At 43.0% G+C, this 25,402-nt stretch overlaps 1 protein-coding gene across 1 annotated transcript in view; it reads left to right on the forward strand.

Moving 5' to 3' along the window:
- STAB2 (stabilin 2) overlaps positions 1-25,402 on the forward strand; it is a 170,639-nt gene that overhangs the window by 53,302 nt on the left and 91,935 nt on the right. The window contains exons 10-22 of the mRNA XM_025402059.1: positions 2,379-2,512; positions 4,175-4,257; positions 6,237-6,386; positions 8,046-8,189; positions 8,754-8,810; positions 8,959-9,084; positions 13,498-13,551; positions 13,848-13,928; positions 15,956-16,108; positions 19,068-19,130; positions 21,436-21,522; positions 22,333-22,419; positions 23,480-23,591. Coding sequence (XP_025257844.1) covers positions 2,379-2,512; positions 4,175-4,257; positions 6,237-6,386; positions 8,046-8,189; positions 8,754-8,810; positions 8,959-9,084; positions 13,498-13,551; positions 13,848-13,928; positions 15,956-16,108; positions 19,068-19,130; positions 21,436-21,522; positions 22,333-22,419; positions 23,480-23,591 — 1,331 coding nt within the window. The remainder of the gene's footprint in view (positions 1-2,378; positions 2,513-4,174; positions 4,258-6,236; positions 6,387-8,045; positions 8,190-8,753; positions 8,811-8,958; positions 9,085-13,497; positions 13,552-13,847; positions 13,929-15,955; positions 16,109-19,067; positions 19,131-21,435; positions 21,523-22,332; positions 22,420-23,479; positions 23,592-25,402) is intronic.

The raw sequence follows: 25,402 nt of genomic DNA on the forward strand, positions 1-25,402 counted from the left end.
CTTCTATCATGGCACTTACAATGGAACTTCATTTATCTCTCTACGGGCTGTCCTGCTATATCCCAGCACCTCTAGGTCACTGTTGTCATTATAGTCACCTTCCTCATCATGTCAGCCTTGTCTTTGTCGTTATCATCTGCCAAGCATTGAGCTTTTTCTATATGTCTGTCACGGAGGTATTTTTCTTTCTTTATATCTCTATCAACCATCCTAAAGATATTATTAAGCCCATTTTATAGAAGAGGAAACTGGGACTCAAGGAGGTCAAGTGGCCTTACCATGTTGCTATAATTATTTTGTTTTCAGGTCCATCCTTAGCATATAAGACTCAAGAAGGGTAAAGTGTCTTTTATTATCATCATTGTAGCTCTCTTACCTAGAAGGTTCCTAGAATTAAGAAGGTACTTAAATAATCAGTAAATAATCAGTTAAACAATCAGGCACTGCCCTAAGTGCTAGGATATAATGAGGAATTGTTATAGCTGGGATCCATCTTCTAGGAGACTGTACCATCTAGCAGAAGAGACAATGTCTCCAGAGGTAATTCTGGTGGATAGGGTTGTGATAGAGGTATTGATGGGATGTGCTGGAAGTGCTCAACACAGCTGGGGCGAGGTCACACCAGAGTGATAAGGTGAGGATGGGAAAGCATTCCTGGCAGGACAAACAGCCTGAGAAAGGCATACAGCCTAAAAAAAAGAAGCAGTTTAGCGCTGCTGGAATTTTCAGTGGACAGTAAAGAGAAGACAGAGCAGGATTCTCCTGTGTACACTTTCTCATGTGGATAAAAGGAGTCAGTGAGGGTTTTAACACAGGTGCCAGAATTTTAAAGCACACTCAGGAGAGTGTACGAAAAACAAATTTCAAGGTAGAACATAAGGGCACAAAGACCAGGTAGAGGCTGTGCAACAATCCAGGCAGAGGGTGGTAGGATTCTGAAGGTCTGCAGCAAACTTGTTGAACATATAATCTATTTGCCATGGAAATATATTTAGAAACACACGTGGATTAACAAGTGCATAGTCTTTCTTTAGAAGACTTTCCTCAATGTGAGTCACAGCTGTGGTGCGGTGTGAGCACTGCAACACTGTGATGTAGTCACAGCACATCTTTGGTTCCCTGCATCTCTCCTCTCTGGAATGTTCTTCCCTTACTTCGCTTTGGTTCCTGGCTCATCTCCAAGATCCTTGTGAAAGTCATCTTCCTCATCACCTTGTCAATTTCAGCCAGCTGTCAACTCCTCTGTACTGCACAATTGTGGCCTGCTATAGCCAGAGCTTACGGACTCACAAGAGCTGAGTGTTAAACTTTCAGGAATTTCACAAGAGGGTTAGCATCATCTTATCAGTTTGAAATTGGTCAAGATTGGCATGTTAACCATGGAAATTGGCAAATGCTACAGATTAGGGCTTCCCCCTCCCCCAGAGAGCTGGTTGTTAAACATTTATCAGCATACCACTGATAGTACATTTTTAACTCTACTTCTCTCTTATGAAACTATTGTACAAAATCTCTGTGACTTTCATTGTTTATATATTATTTCATAGTTTCCATATTCATTTTCGTTGTTTATATACTTCATTGTTTGCTATTTATTTAATTCAATTACTACTTATTGTACAACTATTAATTGAGCACCTACTATGGACCTACCCTGTGCTGGATTCTGGAGTTCACAACAGTGAATAAATACACACATACCCCTTACCCTCACTTTTTTCTCAAATGTTATAGGGAAGCAGATATTAATCAAATAATCACACAGATCAGGGTGAAATTATACTATGATCACTGCTATGGAGAAGAGGTACGTGGTTCCATGAGAGTATATATAATGGAGACACAGTGAGGGAGTAGAGAAAGAGACAGACAATCAAGGAAGCCTTTCTGAAGGAAGTGGCAATTGAGCAGAGCTCTCAGCTAGGAAGGAGTGGGGCAGGGTCAGGGGGTGGGGGTGAGCATTCTAAGTAGATCAATAATGCTGAATCTTTACTGTCCTGCAGGCTGAATTCAGTAGCTTATTCTGATTCAGTCATGCAGTGGAGCCCTAGAATCCACATTTATTATATTAAATATATTATATTAAATATATTAAGCACTCCAAGTGATTCTGATATGCATGGTTTCTTGATCACACTTTGAGAAATACTGAGACAAAGAGCATACAAAGATATCTAGTGTTGACAGATACATTTAATTTATTAGGCATTCATTTCTTGAGGAGCTACTAGATGTCAGATACCACTAGGAATGCTCTATTGTCCCTATTCTACCCTGGGCATCCTTTGCTCCATCTGTTCAATGAGGGGATTGGACTGTATGATCAAAATACTCAATGGCTCTAAAACCCTGAGGATGTCTTTTCCCCCTCTCTGTAGGTGCATTTGCCGGAAAGGTTACGTGGGTGATGGCTTAACGTGTTACGGAAACATTATGGAGCGACTCAGAGAATTAAATACTGAACCCAGAGGAAAATGGCAAGGAAGGCTGACCTCTTTCATCTCACTCCTAGGTACGCAGCTATGGGTTCAGATTTCCACACAAGAGTCCTCTTTCAGGAAAGGGCATCTGCAAGACACAATGATTCAGAAAGGGACAGGCGAGCCTTGTCTATTAGAATCAGCCTTTTTGGAGGGGTCATGCGGATGAGAGGGAAAGGGCAGGCAGCTGTTTCCAAGAAGACAAGCAAAGAGATAGTGCCAAGAGATCTAGCAATGCAAGAATCAGTAGGCAGAGAGCTGAGGACAGATCTGGGGGTCACCATAGACCAACAGAGCTGCAGTAACAGTAAGACCAGGACAGCTACTGGTGTGAGGATACAAACTGTCCCCCTCGCCCTTGACCTTCTAGATCCTGCAGGTGTGAACACAGCTTGGCAGATAAAACTGGGAATAGAGAGGGTGACTGAAACCCCAGGGCGGCATCCTTGTTCCTCAGTGGAGGGGCTGTTTGAATTTTAGAATAGTCTTGGTTGTATGCAACCATTTAGCACCCTTGGTCCCCCAGTCACTAATTGCCTACAGGGTCACATTCACCTCCAGCCCCCCAGGAAAGGTGAGAGCCTAAAACAGCCTCATGTATTTGCAAATGCCTTCTATGGGCCATTATTCTAGAGAATGAAATATTATAACTGATCACAGCATTGGACGCAATTTCCAATAAAATATGAATCCAGCCGCTCTGTAAAAAGTAAAACACAGACCTGGCCAATCAACAGAAACTTTAAAATATCAGCTTTTACATTGGAATTTACCAGTTGCCAAAAATGATCTCCCGGCAAGAACATAGATAAACAAGTGTCATCGATGGGTCAATGCTGTGTTCTCTGCCTAAATCTTAAGGTTAAATATCCCATTTAATGTCTCCTGCATAAACATCCCACTTTTCCCAAGGCATCCCGTAGGGCGTCAAACATTACTGGCATCCCTTGAGCTCAGGGGCAATCTGCCGGGTTCCTCACAGCCTTACTCTAAGAACTCTTAGAATACCAAATGGGAACAGACAAGGGTGAGGTAGTGTTTTTTGCAGACCAGACCCTCCAGCATTTCCCTAGACAGAGTCCTGTTGACTTTTCACCTTCCCCATGACAAAGTCCTTGTACACTGCCTCTGGGTGTGAGAACACAGAGCCTGTCCTGTCATCCCAGCTTCCCCAGGTGATGGAAACAGGATTACCTACATACTTTGCTGGGCCCACTGGGAAGTGAAAATGCAGGATTCTTTGTTCAAAATTTATTAAGCATTTCAACATGGCAACAGCAGAGCATTAAACCAACCATCGGGGCTCTTCTGAGCTGGCCTTGGATGAAAACAAGGGTTGCATCTTTGCTCACCGAGACAGTGACAGTTCAGAAAGTCAAGCACAGGGTCAGGGACCCTGGGGTTGTGGTAGGATTTTGTCATGCCTGAACTGCTCAGCCAGGGTATCTTTGAAGCTGAGGCTGTCTACAGGAAAACTCTCATGGCATTACATGGAATGTTTTGAGGCCATGGCTTTAGGTTGCCTCACATTCTTAGAGAGATTCCCAGTTGACACAGGGCCTGCACATACCCATTAGAATAGAGAACGGCATAAATGGACCAGTCGTGACCCAAGACCTGTTGCCTGATTTTACTCCTCGTGTACCACTGACTCATTTGGTGTTTTCTTTCTTTTTGTTATTTCGACTCCTAAGACAAAGCTTATGCCTGGCCACTGAGTAAGCTGGGGCCCTTCACGGTGCTGTTACCTACAGATGAGGGACTGAAAGAATTCAATGTGAGTATTTAAAATGACCCTACACCAAGGGGCTAATATGAAAAGCCTTAGTAGGGAGTACCTTCTTTTATTTAAAGTGGAAGCCCCCATTAAAATTAAACCTACTGATGATAAGGATGGTGATTTTTTGATAAACTTCTTTTAGTGATATATAACATCCTTACAGAAAGGATACAAACTGGAAGTGTACAACTCAATGAATTTTCCCAGTGTGAATGCACTTGTGTAAACAGCAAGTCCATTGCCAGGAACCTAGAAGGCCCCCTGGTCCCCCTTTCTAATCATTACCCTCCACAGGTAATCACTGAGCGTTCTTAACATATAGCCAGGTGATAGAGAAGATTTGCATAATGCAAAACTGCTCACTTCCCACAGGAAGAATTAAACTCATGTATTAGCTAGATATGTGGGTTTTTTAAATCATTATAAATGGCACAAGCAATAGGGAAAAAATAAGAAAATTTTAGTCTTCAATGTGAGCAGCTGTTGTTTGAGATAATGTTATCCAGTGGGAATGAAACTTGTAGTGCCTGGTGGAGGCATCCTATCGAGATGGCATCAGTAAAATAGTTACATTTGGTTTAATGTAAATAATGGACATATCGATTTGTATACAATTTTATTATCTTCACTGGCCTCCATTTTAGTCATTGTGTAGGAAGATTATATATATCTTTCTCCCTCCCACCTTTACCATCTAACACATGTTTTTATTTTTCCTGATCTTGAATTTTTTTTTTTTTTCTTTTTGAGATGGAGCCTCGCTCTGTCATCCAAGCTGGAGTGCAGTGGCGCGATCTTGACTCACTGCAACCTGTGCATTCCAGGTTCAGGTGATTCTCCTGCTTCAGCCTCCCAAGTAGCTGGGACTACAGGCACGTGCTACCATGCTCAGCTAATTTTTGTATTTTTAGTAGAGAAGGGGTTTCACCATGTTGACCAGGATGATCTTGATCACCTCACCTCATGATCTGCCTGCCTCAGCCTCCCAAAGTGCTGGGATTACAGGCGTGAGCCACCGTGCCTGGCCCTGATCTTGATTTTTATTGTGTGTTCTTGTCATCTGTCTTAAATGCTCTGTGAAACAGATCAGCTAGAAATAAATAAACATATAAGTAAATGGATTAACAAATACACATAAAATGATGGAAGCCAATAAAAGATTGAAATCCGGGAAGTGGAAAAAATAAAAATGAAAAAATAAAATTGGGTTATCTTCATCCAAGATATTTTGTGATAATAATTTTTGTTGCAGTGAGTCAAAACCCAGTAAGTTCCCGGCTCTCTGACCCTCATATACCACCATGATTAACCTGTCTGATATCCATGTTTCTATTGTTCACCTTCAGAGATGTCCTCACATCTCTCCTGTTGGAAAGAACCAGCAAACATTCTATGCCTCTAGGTTAGGCACTTTGCATGTGGTCTCTCATTTAACACATGGTTTACACAGTTAATATAAGTATCTGTTGATTGTTGACTACATAGTGATGATAAAATGTAGATTTGGTCCCATGGATTTCAAAAATCTTAACTTTTCTATTCAAAAGTACCAGCAGCTTACTCACTTTACCTACTCTTTCCATGAAACTTCATATTTTATTCCCATCTGCTTCCCATGTTCAAGATAGATTCCTTGTTCTTTGTTCCTTGTTCCTCCTGGGGCCATTGCAATGCTGCACTTTCCCCATGTCAGTTTCAGTGCTGGAGCAATCTCCTCTGGTTTGAGAGTAGACTGTGCATTGCCTCCAACTCTCCAGATTTCTACTCCCTGGAAGGCCTGGCCCGGGTTGATTGCACTGATAGTAATGTATAGCATGTATAATTGTCAGTGCTTTCATACGTTTGTATTTGCAAAAGCCCAAACCCAAGTTAGGGTGCCCTGGCTTTGATGTCTTTGATACTAAGTAAGGCACAGCACGTGTTACAAAACTCGTTTTCTTCTTTAAATAATAGTCAAACTGGCTCTTTTGTCTTAGGTAAATGAGCTTTTGGTGGATAATAAAGCTGCTCAATACTTTGTGAAACTCCACATAATTGCTGGTCAGATGAACATCGAATATATGAATAACATAGACACATTCTACACCTTGACTGGAAAGTCAGGGGAAATCTTCAACAGTGATAAGGTAAGGGTTCCTCTGATTTTCACTCCCAGAACTGATTGTCTTCCAAGCCAATGCCCATAGCCTTCTCTCTCTTTTTGTTTGGGGTTTGTGAAAAATTACAAGGAAATTCTTTCCTTATGTATCGTTTGTCAAACACCTTCTTATATAGGAAGAAACAGCAACACCAGGAAAGGTCATAGAGGAAGGGTGGAGTATTATGCAAAGGGGGTTATAAAGTGTTTGACTTTGGTCTGGTCTGATTTAGTTTTCAAGGCAACTGTCATTCAACTGCCAGAAGGAAGGAGAAACTTTGCTATAAACCTGTTTCCTAAAAGCATCAGCACAAAGCCAGATCAGCATTCCTCTTACAGAAGGAAATAGATTGTGTTTGTTTTAGATTGCTGGAGTTGATCCATCTTCTCCCACCTAACATTCATCACTCCTAATGCCATTAGTTCTGTTTGTTTTTTATGTATACCCATCCTTCCCCACCCCACCCTCATTTCTTAACTCTTTCTGTGATTTTATTGAGCTGGGGAGCAGGTGATTAGTCAACAAAATGTGCATGTGTATAGGCATAGGACCTATACTATTAAATTTCACTAACCATCAGTAGTTAATAGATCCTTGAGTGCTTGTTCTAAACAAAGTATGGGGATAAATCTTTATTTGTGTTATATAAGGCTCACAATAACCCTGTGAAGGAGGGACTATCATAATCCCTGTTGCTCCAGTGAGAAAGAAGAGAGGTCACACAGTAAGTGCCAGAGCCAGGATTCAAATGTGGCTCCAAAGCCCACATTCTTAACCAATCTGCTGTAGTGCATGTGTGAAGATGGATGACGGATGGATGGATGGATGGATGGATGGATGGATGGATGGATGGATGGATTGATAGATAGATAGGGCACTGGATGGATGGATGGATGGATGGATGGATGGATGGATGGATGAATGGATATATGGATAGGTCACTGAATGGATGGATGGGTAGATACATGGATAGGTCACAAGATGCGTGGATGGATGTATGGATGGATGCATGGATGGATGGATGGAGAGATGCATGGAGGATTGATTCATGGGTGGATAGACAAATGGATGGATGGATGAATGGCTGCTTGGAGAAATGGATGGAGAATGCATGGATGCATGGATATATGGATGAATGACAGATATGAAGATGTGGCTTGCTTTCTTACAAGGATATGCATGTATTTACCTGTTCATTCATTCAACCGATATTCACTAAGTCTGTCACTTATTAGGAGTCATATGGGAGGAAGAAGGAATTAGCTTCAGTTATTTATTCCACAAATACTTTTATTGTGTGCCTTCTCTGTGCAAGACACTAAGGCGGGTGATGAATTTATAGTAAATTAAATAGTTTTCCTCATGAAGCTTGCAGTCTGCTGGAGAAGAGGTTGATAATACCTTACCCAGGTTTAGCATGTATAGTTGTCAGTGATTTCATATATTATATCATTTGATCTTAATGAAAACCCTGTGAGGTTAACCAAGCAGATACCTTCATCTCCACTTTAGATTAAGTGACTTAACCAAAATCACATTGCCAATAAATATCAAAGCCCAAGGACTCAAGACTTCTGAGTCTACTCCTGTGCTTGCTCCTTCCAGGACACCATACTAATCTTATTTTATCTTTCTTTGGTGTTTTAGGACAATCAAATAAAGCTTAAACTCTATGGAGGCAAAAATAAGGTAAAAATTATGCAGGGGGACATCATTGCTTCCAATGGGCTTCTGCACATCCTTGACAGAACCATGGACATGCTAGAACCCATATTTGAGAGCAATAATGAGGTGAGTATTCAGATAAAAGTCACATCAGCTCAGGTCCATCTTCCTTTGTTCCCTGGAGAGTCACATCCAGAGCGTGCCAGCACTCTGTGCTTGTGCTTCATTTGTGCTAGAATCTCAAGCAGAGAGAAGAGGTGGGTTGTCTGTTTCCAACAGAATCCTGGGAATCTCTGCAGAAAGAAAGCAAGACATCCAGTTACATATGTGGGAAAGATCTGGATTTTTTTTTTTTTACCTCGTTTATTACTGCATCAGGCAACTCAGTCCATGACCAATCGTCATGAAAATGTGTCCCTCTTAATTTATAGAGGGCAGTTGTTGCTGCAATAAAACTTACTACTTCTGACCTAGATGATGAGGGCCAAAGGATACTTCAGAACATGCAGATCTGACCTACTGTTTCAATGACAGCAAACATTTCTATAATGCATTGTGGTTGACCAGGTTCATTTATATAAATCCATACTGACACATAAACTCTGTCATCAGTCTTTAAATATTAGGGTTTGTATTTCCTAAATCACATTATTTTATTTCCTGATTTTTAAGCAAAATGTCTCTTTTTAGCAAACCATAATGACAATGCTACAACCAAGATACAGCAAGTTCAGGTCTTTGTTAGAGGTATGCACCTTTCATAATTTTCTGAAAAATATTTATGTCAAGACTTTTGTAAAATTAGCAGGGGTGTCAATTATAAATTTCTGGGGAATTATGTTAAATGTTTGTCCAAGGTAGGCTGCAGATACAAAATTTCATTTCCCAAATGCAGAAAACCAACGTGGGACATGCTTTAGATGAGGATGGAGTTGGTGGACCATACACCATTTTTGTTCCAAGTAATGAAGCATTGAATAACATGAAAGATGGCACTCTCGATTACCTCCTTTCTCCAGAGGTACCGTATTCTGCTTGCTCTGATGGCATCGTGCCAGGAGCACTGCCTCAGTCTGTGTCCAAACAGGTTTTTTCTAAACTAGAGATAGTAAATAAGTTGCACATATATCACCACCTCCCCTCCAACAACCAAGGCAGGCATCAGTAATCAATTACAACATTCTGGAACTAAGCCTGGATGTGGCTTCAGTCTCTTCGATAGAATTTCAAGTAGCTATGATCAATTAGACTTGATACAGGGAATAAAATGTATTTGCAATCCCAGGCCTAAATGGTTGGTTTGATTTGTCCTGACTCTTCTAATATTGCTCGCTAGTAAAACCAACACTTTAAGTTCCCTACAACTCTAAAACCACCTAGAGAATGAAGCCCAAACTAGGCCATTCAGGGCTAGGCCTAGGCTAAACTTTAAAAAGAACACATGTTATTTTTAGATGCTTCAGCCATTCCTTTCTATTGCTTTCATCTTTCTCCACCATGGGCTTTCAGTTCTCTCACAATCCCCTCTAAAAGGGAGATTATTGACTCCTTCATATCAGGGTGTCAATAACTGAAACCATTTAAAGTGTTTCTTTTCCCAGAAATAATAGGCTTAACTTGAAGAGGACAGCCCACTGTGGAAGTTTGTTCATTAGAATGTCAAAAAGTAGAATTACATGAAAAGTCACATGCTTTCTTCCAGTGCCCTGAAACTATGCCACCATCTTGGCAATGGGAAGAGATGACCTATGACTTCATAAAGATCAGTATTGATTTTATAGAATGTGGAGGGAAAGAGGAAAGGATGTCCCAATCTTTTAGGGTAGTGATTCCCAAAGTGTAGAGTAGTCAGAAATCATCCATGGAGCTTGCTAACTAGGCAGATTCCAAAGCCCTACTTCAAGCATTCTGGTTTAGTGGTGCTGGGATGAGGCCCAGAAATAGACACGCTGGTAACCACCAACTTTCTAATTCAGATAGCCCCAGCCCACACTCTTTTGGGAGTGCTGAAAGTTGTTGCCTATTAGGTTTAGGAATTCACATAGATATATATCCCTTTTTAGAATGCTTTCAGGTATCTATAGGGATATTTTGCTGTCAAAAAACTTAGAATTTTTTTAAAACTTCACAAGGAGATAAATCAAAAAGTGATCTCTTACATTGCAAGCAGATGTTCAACATATGGAAAGATTAGTTATAAGTTTCCATAGAAAAAGACAGATTGCCCAAGGTCTTCCAAAATAGAATGATATTTCAAAATATGATTCACACTTAAATTTTATAAAACCTAGCTATTGCAGAAAACTGCTAGACCCCTCTTTAGAATTCACATTCATACTTAAAGTGAGCTAAAAAAAGAAAAAAAAAAAAGGTAATGTTGTTACCCTAAGAAATTATTAAAATCCTGAGATTATATGGCCTCCCTGAGTACATAGCTTCTAATTTTATATACATTTTAAAAATAATAATAATAAAGGAGTTCTATGACACACTTAAAATTAAAGCAAAACCTTTTAACTAGAATAGGAAAAAATCAACCTCATTGCTTTTCTATCAGGCACCTTCGTTCCGAACACTCTTCTCTTTCTCTTGCCTTGTAACTCCTTCCAGTGGTATCTGGAAATGACTCATTTAAGCCCTCAAGAGTGGATTGTGTACATCTCTTCTGAGCTCTGTTCAATGAGACTACCTTTATAGCTTGAAATAAGCCTTTGGTAAGAATACTTACACCACAAATATGGCTAATGTATGCCACTGCTCCTGGCTCTCAATCTTGTTTCTCTCCAAGGCATATCTTTCTGCCTGCAAAGAACATGAAACTTCAGGTCTCTTTGTTCTGAGTTAAAAACTGCTTTTCCATTTCAATTTCTAGGTGAGAAGTACAATCATTTCTGCTTCTTTCTCAGGTACAGAGAGATTAATTTTTCTCAACCTATAGGAAGTTCCTTCTGTCTCCACCCTTCTTAACAGCTTTATCTTCGGGGAAGAGTGCAGGAAATTCCCCTATGAAATGGAAAATAAACAGTCCGCGTTAGAAGAAGGGCTTCTAATTCTGACTTTGGAATGCCATGTTTCCTTCCCAGTGTATCTTTCTACTTTGCTCTGAGGCAAAATTTCAGTCTGGAAACCTCGCATCCCTGCAGAGACACAGCTTCTGATTACAAGCCCTAGTTTATGGTTTCATCACTGAACCAAACAGAACTAAAAGCAAAGAGAGCAAGACACCTGCCCTTGCCAATTCAAAGACACCGGCAAGTAAAGTGGGGAAAGGGAGGTGAATTTATAGAGTTCAAGGTCAAATTATCTCTTTCTGCCTCTGGCACCAAAGAGCTTGAGTTTGGTTTTGTTTGGTTTTGTTTTTACCTAAAAGAGCAGGGAGGAAGTGAGTGCCCTCATAGAAGAAAGAATATATTGCACCAAAAGGCTCTTCAACAACAGCACCTGGAAACATATCCTGTTCGAGCCACGCTGGAGTCAATTCTAACTGGGCAATGGCTCCAATAGATCCCAGCCAGATAAGACACAGGCACACACAGTAACGGGAGTGATGCGGATCAATTCCTTTGTCCCTCTCATTCTTTTGTTTCTTGTCAAAAGGATTCAACAATTAATTCCTGAGGCTTTGAAAGGGGATTATCTCGTTGCTAAATGCTTTCCTATAGAAGCATCAGAGGACTGGAAGGAATCCGTACCAGTCACCTTATTTTGCAGGCAAAACTGAGACTCAGGGGTTAGTTAAGTGACTTGCAGAAGGTTACACACAAGCAGAACCAGGACTAGATTCATGTTCCTGAGAGCCAGCTCAGTGCTCCTCCCAGGAACCCTACCCACGCCCTTTAATTTACTGTCACAAATGTTTATGGAAAACTTACTGTATGCCCCACACTGTACTGGCTGGGGACATGGTGATGGGTGGTTAACAAGCCAGACAGACCCAGCCCCTGCCTTCCAGGAGTTTGCAGTTCAGTTTGGTGGATGCAGTCAAGTTTGGGGGATGTTTCCCAACAGTCCCCACTTTGTCTCACTCCTTCTACCACTGAGCATCAGAGCATGTAATAACATTGCTTCTGCCCGTAGGTCTCCACTTCTGAATACCATGCAATAACTGTAGATGTAAATTGAAGACATAAGTTGAGACATAGAGGCTAGGTGACTTGCTCAAGGTCATATAGTAACAGAACCAGGGCTGCAGAAAGCATCACTTCCAGGGCTGGCTAACTGGTGGTCAATTTCAACATTCTTATTGAGAACCCTGACCTGCACATAATGCTATTGGCTAATAGATATGGTGGCCACATAACTTATCATCCATGCTAGGTCACTTCTGAAAGGGAATGGAGCTGCCAGGACAATGGGCATAGACCAGGGTTGTACCAGAAGCCAGGACAGGTGGTCCCCCTACTAACAGGTAACTCCCTTGGCACATTGACCAAGGTCAAATGCAGAGAGGAGGCTTGGTGAGGAAACTCAGGTTCAGCAGTGCTTTCTTTCAGCCTGGGACTTCACCCCATTGTAACCTGTTCTTACAACATTCAACCTCTTGGCAGTTATTAGGATCTTGATTTGTGATCCTTCACTTTTCTAAGCCAGAGTGACTGTGGCTGTGCTACTTAAGTAGCAGAACTTGAGGGCTGTGAAGCTTGTAACTACCATCCCTGACTTAGCTGAGAGATTGCAGATAAACCACAGCAGGCCACTGTGGCCACTGCCTTCTTCCCACAAAGAGCGTGGTCCCTGGGTTCCTCAATTCTGCAGCCTCTCTCCAGGGCACCCTATAGGGGCTGCTCATCCTGTCTACAGTCTCCTTTGTGGGACTAGGACCCTCTTTTCTCCACTGCTGCTTCAGTTTTATGAAGCATGAGAAACCTTGGAAAGGGCTTTGAAGGACAGGGACGAACTTCTCATGGAAGGAAAAGGTGATCACTATCCCTATGACTATATAATCCTAAATGACTAGTATGTGGTCTGACAACAGACGTTTATTTATGGAGCAAGTGAAACAGAATCATAAATCAAGACTGTCTTAGAAAATCCGGAATACAGCCTTCTACATTCAGAGAAGTGATAGAGCAGAGTAACTGAGAGCCTGGGCTAATTCTTAGGCTCATATCCTGAGTTAGCTTTGTGACCTTGGATGTGTCTTTGAATCTCAGTATTACCACACATAAAATGGGTCCATAGGAGTCCCTACCTCACATGGCTGTTGGGAGGATTAAATGAGACGTGCATATTATGCTTTCAAAACAACCTCTTCCACAGAGTGGGAATGTGGTGAATGTTAGCTATTTGGAGGTGAGGCTTCTCTCACCCTGGATTTCCCAATAGATTGTGGGCCATTTTTCTTGATTGTCTAGAGTCATTTGAAGAGGATTCCATAAGAGTGGAAGTGTTGTGTTTTCTTCTTTGACTAAAGAAGTATTTGGTTCCTTTGCAGGGATCTCGGAAGCTTCTGGAACTCGTCAGATACCACATTGTCCCATTTACCCAGGTTGGCCCCACTTTTCCTGCTGCTACTTTCTCTCTGCTTCCAAGATAGCTAACTTAGTCCTGAATTCCAGTATCTTGATGCTAGAAAATGTCCTTTATCTGTAGCTCTGAACAAACCCTCAGCCATGAACTATGAGTCCATTATCAGAGCGATCTTCAAAGCCACAAAAACTCTTGAGATCAAAACTCCCTTTACTTATTTCACTTTGAAGCCAATTTTTTCTAGTGAGGACTTTAAGAACTCAGGGCCCTGTGAGTGGCCCCAAACATCCCTGCCTTTTGTTCTCTTCTTTGCAGCTTGAAGTGGCCACTCTCATCTCCACCCCTCACATCAGGAGCATGGCCAACCAGCTCATACAGTTCACCACCACCGACAACGTAAGTGAAAACTCGACCACCGCCAGCATCACTTGAACACATCTTTGCTCTGATAATCACTATTCGTCAGGTTATCCTGCCTCTAAGCTAAAATCTTTATGATTATTTCATTCATGTGTTACTTCTCTCAGCAAATATGTGCTGAGCAACTACACGTGTGAGAGTCTGCACTAGATGCCGAGAATAAAGGAGTGGAAAAGATAGACTTCTATCCCAGCAGGAAAGACGGACTTTAAATAACTCACTAGGCAAGCAGTTAATTATTTAATTATAATGGTAATGAGTGCTCCCAAGAGGAAATTCAGGGGGCTGTGAGAGCATAGAACAGGAGGAGTCTGAGAGCGTCTTCAGGCCAGGAGGTCCTCAGTGAGGAGGTGATGCTTTGGCCATGCTATGAATAAAGTGAAATTGGACAGAGATCAGTAGAAGAGAGTTCCAGACAAAAAAAAAAAGAGAGAGAGAGAGAGAGAGAGTATGTGCAAAGACCCTGAGGTGGGGGCACAATTTATTTTTAAAACTCCAAAGAAGGTGCGTTATTCATCTAACTCCCTGGGGCTGCAGTATGAACAAACGTCCAGCAGCACATGGTTGATATCTTCTATAGAATCACTGTTGATGGTGATGATTATCTCATTCTTTCAACAAATACCTATTTGAGTGCCTACTGTGCATCAGGCACTGTTCTAGGTCCTAAAGACAGACTGATGAACAAACAGACGAAAGTCCCTGGTTGTATGGAAATTTCATTCTAGTAAATAGGGGATAGAAAATAAGTTAAATGCATAATATATATCGTCTCTTAGAGCAAGTGCTAAGGAGAAAAACAGCAAAGCAAGGAAGGGAGACAGAAGGTGGGGATGGGGCCGACATCTTAGATAAATACTCGAGAAACCTTCATGGGGAAGAAACATCTGAACAAAACCTGAAGGAAATAGGGGAACAAGCAGTGTGAATATCCAGGGAACATTCCAGAGGGAACAGCAAGGGTGAAAAGCACAGAGCAGAAAGGAGCATGCTGGGCTGTGTGAGGAACAGCAAGGCCAGTGTGGCTAGAGCAGAAGGAGCAAAAGGGAGAAGAGTAGGAAAGGAGGCTGGGCAAGAGAGAGAGAAGGAGAGTGGGGGTTAGCTCATGCATGGCCTAAGAAGTCAGGGTAAGGATGGGAGGAGAAGCAATTGGAGGATTTTGAACAGAGGAATGACATGATCAGGCATATATTTTGAAAGGCTGGTGAGGAGATTTGATTGCAAAAATCTGGAGAATACTGATGGTAACTCAGACCAGGGTGGTAGCAGGGACATGGTGAGGAGTGGTTGAATTCTGAATGTACTTGGTTGGTGCAAAAGTAATTGCGGTCTTGCAATTTTTAAAAAATTGCAAAACCTGTGATTATTTTTGCACCAACCTAATATTCTGCAAGTAGATCCAGCAGAATTTGTTGATGAGTTAAATGGGGGTGAAGACAGAGGAAGCCCGGATAACTCATGGGGTTTGACTTGAGCAACCAGAAGAATGAAGCTGTCATTAATACTGGAGGCGGGGGGCAGGTTTATGAGGAAAGTGGAGATCAGAAATCTTTGCTAATTGGTTCATTTTCTGCTCCCTCCTCTAAAACACAAGCAGGAACTCATCTACTTGTTCACAGATGTATCCCCAGCTCCAAAGGCAGAGTATAATGAGGTCAATAGATGTATTCAAATGAATGGATCCCTATTTCACCACAGAGAGGTCAAAGAATTTGCCCAATTTCTCACAGCAAGTGTATTGCAGAGCTTGAATAATTACAATTCTTACTTAGCCCTGCACTTGCAAGAACCATTTCTACAACGACATCCTTGCCTGGTATTAGTCAATAATTCACTGAACAGATTCAATCTTTCCCTGTCAGCCAAACCTACCCTCCAGTGAAAAGTTAAGTGATATCGAGGACTTTTTAGTGAAGTTGCCACCATTCAGTCTGCCTGAGGATCACTGGCAGTCCTGCAGTACAGAATAGTACAGAATTAGAGATGTCATTGCTTCTTTCCAGGGACAGATTCTGGCAAATGATGTGGCAATGGAAGAAATTGAGATCACTGCCAAAAATGGCCGAATTTACACACTGACAGGAGTTCTCATTCCTCCCTCCATCATCCCGATTCTGCCCCATCGATGTGATGAAACAAAGAGAGAGATGAAACTGGTAAGAAAACTAGGAAAATAAGTAAGGGCCCCAAACAGCTCCTCAGGGCAGACAGCATCCCACTCCTCACAATTCTGAGAAAGGCCTCAAAGAAAGTTTGATTTCCAGAACCTTGTCCCCAAAGGGCTTCCATCTTCATGAAGGTGCAGGTGGGTCTGAAGTCCCACCTCATAAACTGTGAACCACAGTTCCTTGGGGAATTTGCACAATGATAGATGCTGCCCAGGAATATTGGCTCCTCAGAGCTGCCATAATGAATTACCACAAACTGGGAGGTTTGCCACAACAGTAATTTATTCTCCCAGAATTCTGGAGGCCAGAAGTCTGAAATCAAGGTAGCAGAGCCATGCTCCCTCTGAAGGCTCTAGGGAAGAATTTTTCTTTCATTGCCTCCTTCTGGATTCTGGGGGCTCCCAACAATTCTTGGCATTCCGTGGCTTGTAGCTACAAGGGTCTCACTGTGTTGCCCAGTCTGGAAACGACAGCTGCACACCACCACACCTGGCTAATTTTTTTTCTTCTTTTTTATTGTAGAGATGGGTTTTCACCATCTTGCCCAAGCTGGTCTTAAAATCCTGGGCTTAAGCGATCCTCTCACCTTGGCCTCCCAAAGTGCTGGGATTATAGGCCTGAGCCACTGTCCCCCACCCACCTCTCCTCTTTTTATGAGAACATCAATCATTATATTTAGGGCCCACCCTAATTCAGTAGGACTCATGTTAGCTTAACTAATTATATCTGCAAAGACCTTATTTCCTAATAAGATCACATTCTGAGGTTCCAGGGGACACAAGTTTTTGGAGAGATATTATTTACCCACTACACCAGAGCTCTGGGATCCAATCAGGATTTTCTAAGCCAACCCCTGGGATTTAGGATCAGTCTCCTGCCTCTTCCTTCCCCTGTCCCTGTCATCTGGGATGACCTTGCTCCAGGCTCACAGCTTTACTCTAAGAGGGACTTAAAATAGAATTTCTTCTCAGGTAGCTGCTTGGCCTAGCCAATCAACCATCTTTCTGCAGTACTTTTCAAAAAACCAAACTTTCTGTTTCCCTATGAGCTTCTGTACTCTCTAGCCTTTCCTATTTCCATAGCAACTTTTTGGCTCAACCAGTTTTAATCAAAGCACCTCAAATTCCAATACTGCTGTACATGCACTATTTCAATTCCCATGGAAAACATAACTCCAAGTTTTAACAATAATAGGTCTGGGTCTTTCTTTTCAGGACGCTTCAATAATTCATTAGTGATGGCTCTCACAATATCCTTGGAACTTGAGCATCAAACAAGGAAAAATGGTCTCACTTTATTTATTTATTGTTTTGTTTTATTGATTCCTCTTCTTGTTATGAAGGCTGGAAATAGCTGGCCAAGCACCTGGCACAGAATTGTGGCTGATTCTTTTAATTCTAGATATTTTAATTGATGTAATGACTGTGATATGATTTAGGCCATAGAGGATGGAGCTGATCCCCTGTGCCAGTCAGATGCCATCTGGAGAATTTGATTCCTTTCTGAGAACCCCTTTTTAAGAGAAGCAGAAACACGGTCACTTTCCTAGCCAGTCCCCAGCAGTGATTTATGTTTGGTTCATTCTTTGGAAACAAGGATTGGGCAGGTACATCACCTGTTCTATTTCAGGTTATTCAAAAGCTTATTTTCCATCTCCCTAAAGAACAGAATCAAGATGTGGGTTTGAGCTACAACTCAAAGAGTTTTGGTTACATAAGGAAAAGAACTTCCCAATAGCTGCCTTAGAATGAACTCTTCCTTTACTATTTTCTCTAGGCTTAAAGTCAAATCTGTTTGCTCTACAAGGTTTTGAATGGTTTTGAGTGGGTTCATCAAAAGTCCAAACGCATTCTCTGGAAAGTATTTAGGACTAGCAAAGAATAGAAGCAGCTGGTACCCTCTGGAAGTCTCAGTGTTTACCAGGCTGAATCCATAGCTGCCTTTGGCCATGTATGTTTGAATTTTAGAGGCTTAATAACAACACTCTATACTAGTTATGGTCCCTGCAAGAAAAGAATCCATCTGAGATGGTCCAAACGAAGAGACTCTGATGAAGGAGCTACTGCAGAGGTGTGGACAGGGCTAAGGAAACAAATAAGTTTTGCTGGAGCTTTGAGGGAGAAGCAAGAAACCATTGCCACTAGGGACCAAAGAGCCCAGGGGCAGGACATAGAGTTACTTGAACCCAGTGAGAGCAGGAAGCATGGAAGAGGTGACCTCCATCAGGAACTGTAGGGATAGTGCCAAAGCAGAGAGGGAGCAGGGATGAAATCCTTGACCTTGTTGTCCTCCTACCCACCAAAATCCTGCTAGTGACTTACATTGGCCAACACCAGTCAGAAGCTGGCAAGGAGCTGGAGAGAACATCCTTCACAGTCTACCTTCTGTGGCACAGAGCCCGATGGAGAAGGTCAGAGAGGATCTGGAGAGACTGAGGCACACACCCAATTCCATCACCCCTGAACCAGTAGAGGAGAATCCGGGAGACTGAAAGGCAGAGATTCAGTGTTCAGCTATATTGCTGCTAAGCTAATTGGAGGACATGGCCTAATCTGTAATCAAAACTAATACTTCATCCCTAGCACAAGTGAATGACTGCAATGTCCCCTCAGGGGCAGGTGCCTCCCTGCATGCAGAGAATTGATCAGAAGCTAGAACCTGTGGACAGACTGGCTCTGAAAGAAGTAAAGAAAGGGGCTGCTCTGAGAAGGCTCAGTTTTCTCTCCCAAACTCCTCCCACCCACCCCCACCCCCACTCCCAGCACTGACTTCACTCCTTCTCCCCAGGGTCGAGTTAGTGAGGGGGTGGGCGGTGGGTAGAGAGGCCAGGATCATGGCTCAGTGGGGTTTCCTTCACAGGGAGGGAAGCATGAAACCAGCCACAGGACCATCGCCACTGCTTCCTCTCATAGGGACACCTGCACTGACCTCCTGTCTCCCCCTCCAGGGCACTTGTGTGAGCTGTTCTCTGGTGTACTGGAGCAGATGTCCTGCTAACTCTGAGCCCACAGTGAGTGTGACAGCTTCTGGAAAGCACAGATCACCCAAGCAGCCCCACTGGTGTGGTTTCTCAACCTATCTACCTTCCTTCTTTAGAAGATATTAATTGCAACTGGGGTAATATAAGATGGGCTCTTAGCCTACTATATGGGGAATGGTAGAAAGAGATCCCACAGACCTGTGTTTGAATCCTTGTTCATTGACCCTAGAGAAGTTGTTTAACCTTCTTATTCTTTCTTCATCTGTAAATGACAATAACAAAAAGATTCACAAAGATAAAAACCCAAGCATAATACCTAAATCAAGTAGGCACTCAGTTCCTCTCTACCTTTTCCCTTTTAGGACTGTAATATTAGAGATGTCCACTTTTGGGTGGTACTGGCATATTGTGCAGAACCGTCTGTAAACAAGGCCTAAATTTGTTCTTCCCAAGCACCCTTCTGCAGAGACATACAAGAAATAACAAGGCAGTAATACTGGGACTATCAAAAACTTCCAAGTTTAATTGAATTCTGTACACATTTATTGAGGATTGATCATATATCAGACATAGTGCTTGGTTCCAGAGGCATGAGGATGAATAAGAAATCGTTTTATTTTGCTTTTATCTGAGAAACTCCATCTAAAAGGGAAAACAGACAGTTATGCAATGATCTATCATTCATACGCCAAGCACTCTATTGGTAGTAAAAAGCAAAGTGTTCTAAGGCAAAAATGATGATAGAAATTTTTGCCTATAAGTTTATCATAAGAAAGAACTTACAACCAGAAGTGGCATTAAACACTAGAATAGGTCACTAGGGAAGGTTATGAGCTCTTTAATGTGATTCTATTATGAAGTATTTGGTAAAGCAAAACATTAAAATTAAATAGGTGCAGGTGTTCAGATATTTATTTTGCTTAACGAAGCCATTACCCCTGAGTCCTTCAGGATGCTGTCAACCAGGGAATGTGAGAGGGAGAAGAGGAAATTGTGTTGGCTGGTGTCACAGTGATTGCTGTGTGCCAAACATTGTTCTAAATGCTTTATGCAGCAGCCCCACGCAGTAGGTATATTATCACCATAACCGAGGTATGATTGGGGCACTAAGGCAAGGAAACACAAACTACCTTGTACAAGGTCACACAGCTGAAGTGGCAGAACCATGATTTGTTCTGCTCTGCATGTTTAATCACCATTCTAGATTGTCTCAGCCCAGGGAAAGAGAAGGAAGAGGGAAAAGAAAGGGAAATTAGACACATGGGTAGGAGCCAAAAGGAGCCCTCAAATTACCCCTCCCGGGAATCCTGTGACCTACACCTGGTCAATTATCCTGAGATCCTCTACAAAAGGACTATAGTGCTCTTTCCTCGGTGCCCTAGAATTCCTTCATGTAGCTAATATTTTAGGATGTTATAGCCTAGGAAAGTCTCATTGCTGTCTTCTTGAGCAAGAGCCTAAGATGAAGGGGTAAGCTTGACGTCAACAATTATCTAAAACAAAATTTGAACCAGAGACTAAATTCTTGTGGCAAAACTTGAAATCAGCATTATTGTCTCATCAATATTTTCTTGATATTTTATAGATTAGGCAGCTGAGACCCACAGAGGCTACATGACTGTGATCCTAAAGTCTGTATGTGATAAGACCCATTCTCTAGATGTTATACTTACCATCGGTGTTTCTTGGAAAAAATTATTTAACCTGTCTGGGCCTCAGTTTCCTTATCTATAAAAAATGGCATGAAAAACATCCACATAGAACTGAAGATTGAGGAACTCATCTGTGCAATGTGTCTGGCCCATAAACGGTTCTCAGTAAACATCAATTCTAGATAATTATGAGTGGGCATCATTGATTAGAGAATGGAAGGATGCATGTAAATGCATCTCCTAAGAGAAAAACTCAGACTATCACTATTTTGTTTGGCAAACCTTTCAGTGAAGTGTAGATAGACCCTTTGGGGACTCCAAAATGTCTCTATAGGAGATCTTAGGGATGGCTGTAGATCAGAAGGGGAGACTAGACTGCATCTAGAATGAACAGAAAATATTTTCTGCCTAGAGACATCTGCTGTGGCATGAAAGAGGGAATAAATATCTGTGGGCCATGGATGGTGCAAACTCTGGCCTGTATTCCACCAACAAGGGAACAGGCCTAAAAAAGGGTACCCAGGCTCTGATGTAGACCCAGTTCTGCTGGTGTGGTCCAGCACTCTCTCCTGACGTAAGTGGTGAAATGGAAGTAGAATGGCAAGTGTCTGCAGAGGGTGTGCAGTGCCTGGAGGACCTAAACATGCTGACTGCCATGCTTTCCCTCCTTGGCTTTCTCCCAGGCACTCTTCACACACAGATGTGTCTACAGTGGCAGGTTTGGGAGCCTGAAGAGCGGCTGTGCCCGGTACTGCAATGCCACCGTGAAGGTGAGGAGTGCGTGGCCAAGGCCCAGTCTAGGCCAGTAGGGCCAGGCAGCTCCAGGGCCATGCCCTTGGGTCCTAGGGTCCATGTGGTCACAGGTGGCCCATGCTTGGTGTTGTCTTCCCACAGAGAAATCAAAGGTAGATTCTTCCTATGGTGGCCAGACTCTCCCCTTCCCTGCATCACAGCCTCCCATGGTTCACTATCCTCTTAACACAGATCACACTCTTGATGCTTCCCCACGTGGCCCACCCTCTGCCTGTGGCTCTGACCTGCCTCTCACCCCCATTCCCACCTCAGAGCATGCACACTTGCCATTCCCTCCCTCTGAATGCTCTTCCAGATTTCCCTGAGGCTAATTCATGTTCAGTGTCTCCATTAACCAGCCCTGTCACCACCAATCTACAATGGCCTCCCTAGTACCCACCTGACTTCTGGCCCTACCTGACATCACTGGATGATAATACTTTCTTTTCCCAGCACTCACCATTCTCTGAAATGATCTTGTTTCACTATTTTTAAAATTCATACATTGACTCTTCCCCGACTTAGAACGTTGGCTCCACAAGTGTGAGCCTCCCTCTGTCCATTTGCAGTGTTAGAGCCAGTCCTGCACCCAGGGGAGGGGGCTCAGTAGAGCTGTGGTGACCAGACAACTGAGCACTAGCCATGCCATCAACTGCCAAAGAAAAGGACAACCTCATAAGGAGAGGCGAATATGGTTTAGTATAATAACGGAAATTAAAATGCATCCCCTTTGAGGAATTGGTGCTCTGCTTGGGGTTTCAAAGGGCAGCACGCATTTTGTTTTTCAGATTCCAAAGTGCTGCAAAGGCTTCTATGGACCCGACTGCAACCAGTGTCCAGGAGGCTTCTCAAATCCATGCTCAGGAAATGGACAGGTGAATACGGAAGACTGGCCTTCCATAAGTCAAATCGAACAATAATTTTTAAAACTTCTAAACCAACATATGATACAATGCCAGCTACTCTTCCCAGGAAGCAAAAGAAATGACCTCTTACTAAAAGAACAGCAGGTGTCTGCAGTGGAAGAAATCTGGGTCTGGGATGGGGGATGGGGGAGAGAGAGTCCGGTAATGTTGCTTCTCGTCTCTGCTTCTCTATTGCGGGCAGCAGGACCTTGGGTAACTCAACAAGGATCTCTGGGCCTCACATTCCTCCTGTGGGGGGTATCAGGGTTGGCCTGCATTGATCTTCAAGACTCCTTCCAGAACTAAGACTTTATGATAGTTAAAAAATAGCTGTGCCTCGTAATTGCTTTTTTGAACCTATGAGCAAAACCTAGTGAAATGTAACAGCCAAAACTTACCTCATCTAGCTTGGAGGCAAAAGTAGCTGTGGTTCATGTGAGGAAGTTATACATCTGTGCATTTAATAAACCCGCCTCTAAAACATGGCTTTTTCAAGGGGAAAGTACAGCCATGAGTGGGGACACCATGCGGAAAAGGAGAATAGGGAAAGGCCAGTACTAATGACTGTGGCCAGGGGTTAAAAGGCCCCACACTCAGCGCTGATGTCAATCAGCACACATTGACTTTGCCAGGGCTAGGGAGGTGGGAGGCAAATACGTTTATCACTGAAGAGAGAAAACACTGCAGTTTGGAGTCACATTGCTGAGCAGGTGAGACTGTAAAGACAGGCCAGTCACTCATTCTGGAGGCCCCTGTCTTATCCCTTAAGCATTGTTGAAAGGTTCCCAGTTCAGCATTGTGATGCCCCCTTGAGTGACTTCCCTTAAAGTTCTAAATCCCGAATCGGATTCCCAAGCTCGGCACTGCTTTAGCATCCTCCCTGATATCACATGACTCCACTTTCCACAAGGAGTCCCAGAGGGTCATGTCAGGTGGGATTTAATCTGAAGTCAAAGAAGTCAGGCCATGAAATGAAAACACCTGAGAAGTATGTGTCCTAATGGCCCACGGGCCCTGCCTTTTCTCCCAGTGTGCAGATAGCCTTGCTGGCAACGGGACGTGCATTTGCAAGGAGGGCTTCCAAGGCTCCCAGTGTCAGTTCTGCTCTGATCCCAATAAATACGGACCTCAGTGTAACAAAAGTAAGTGGCACTTCCAGAGCTTCCTTCCACTCCTAAGCATGGTTCCCTCTCACACTGCAGCAGGCTACTGGCACAAGGCTGGTGTCTGAGGACCCCTTTGCTTGGGGTACGCCATCATCACAGAGCATTCATTAAGCTTTGGTTCTCAAACTGGAGCGTGTGTCAGAGGGCTGAGCCCCAACTCTGCCGGTGAGCCCTACCTGCAGAATTTCTGATTCAGTAGGCCCCAGTGGGTCTTCAGAATTTGCATTGCTAACAAGCTCCCGGGGCGGGGGCACCAACACTGCTGGTCTGCGAAGCACATTTTGAAGACCACTCTCCAAAGGTTTCTCCACATTCTTGAAGTGATAGTGGGCTCTATATCAAGAAACAGGTTCAGGCCAGACACAGTGGCTCACACCTGTAATCCCAGCACTTTGGGAGGCTGAGGTGGGTGGATCACTTGAGGTCAGGAGTTTCAGACCAGCCTGACCAACACAGCAAAACCCCATCTCTACTAAAAACACAAAAATTAGCCCGGTGTGATGGCAGGTGCCTGTAATCCCAGCTACTCTGGAGGCTGAGGCAGGAGAGCGGTTTAACCCAGGAGGCAGAGGTTGCAGTGAGCCGAGACTGAGCCACTGCACTCCAGCCTGGGTGACAGTGAGATTCTGTCTCAAAAAAAAAAAAGAATCAAATTCACTCCCTGCCTTTCAGGCAGACCCCTTCCCTCAACTCCTTTATTTGCAAGGCCTGTGGCCTTGGACAAGTTACTATACTTCTCTAGGCTTCAGTTTCTTCATCTGTAAAATGGGGATGATAATAATAGCAAGTACCTTTTAAGGTTAGTACAACTTATAAATGGAAAGCGCTTGCCTTAGAACCACACCTAGTACAAAACATGTGCTACAAATACTATCTCACTATTATTATTTATTATTGTTGGTGCTGTTAGTCTAAGTACAGTGACATAAATATCAAGAAGCTTGTAGAGCATGTAGAAAGTTCCACAATAGGCATTGAAAAAAATGAAGTTATGCAACCTCAGAAAATTCATTCTGTTCTTTAAAATGACATCCTATGTATATTTAAATAAACATATTTTTTGACATATATTTCTATGCTAACAGCTCGTTGTAGAGTCAGACCAACCTGAAGTCCCCACGCTCCAGCCTACCAACCGTCTGATCTCAGAAAAAGGCTATGTCTTCACCTATAAAATGAAGATAATAGTGGTACCTACGTTATAGGTTGCTGACAGGATTAAATTAGACCATAATTTGGGGCTTTTAGCACAGAGCTTACACTGAGCGAGTCATCAATAAGCAAAGCCGCTCCTTTTACTATTGTTACTAACTCTGTGCATTTGTTAGGAAACACACAACCCTTCCACTCTCCTACCGTATTTGGTCTTCACAGATAACTCTGAGGATGGATGGGAAAGCAGAGCACAGCAGGGTCGAGGCTGCTGAATCCTTTCTAATGTTCTTTTTGCCAAATTAGATTTCCATATTAGAGGAAGAAAAAAAAATCAGGGTTTATCCCAAGGCCTGACGATGTTGGCATTTGTCTGAGGCCAGCCGGGCAGGACAGCAAGGCTGGGATGGGGTGGGGGGCTTCCAGCTGTCACACCTCTCATTCCAGGGCTACGGCTGCACACAGTCTCACACAGGGGTCTCGTTCCTTGCAAATGAAGCGCTGACTTCCCTAAAATTGTATAAAAATTCTTTTTGGTTTTAAATCCGGCTGTGGTTTTCCAACTCTGCTCACTTGTGTTGGTCTTCTCTTTCCTGGATGTTGGCTACAAGCACCCACACGAATTCCTCTCCCAT

The sequence above is a fragment of the Theropithecus gelada genome, chromosome 11, assembly GCF_003255815.1.
Source record: "Theropithecus gelada isolate Dixy chromosome 11, Tgel_1.0, whole genome shotgun sequence".
In the NCBI taxonomy this organism is placed as follows: domain Eukaryota; kingdom Metazoa; phylum Chordata; class Mammalia; order Primates; family Cercopithecidae; genus Theropithecus; species Theropithecus gelada.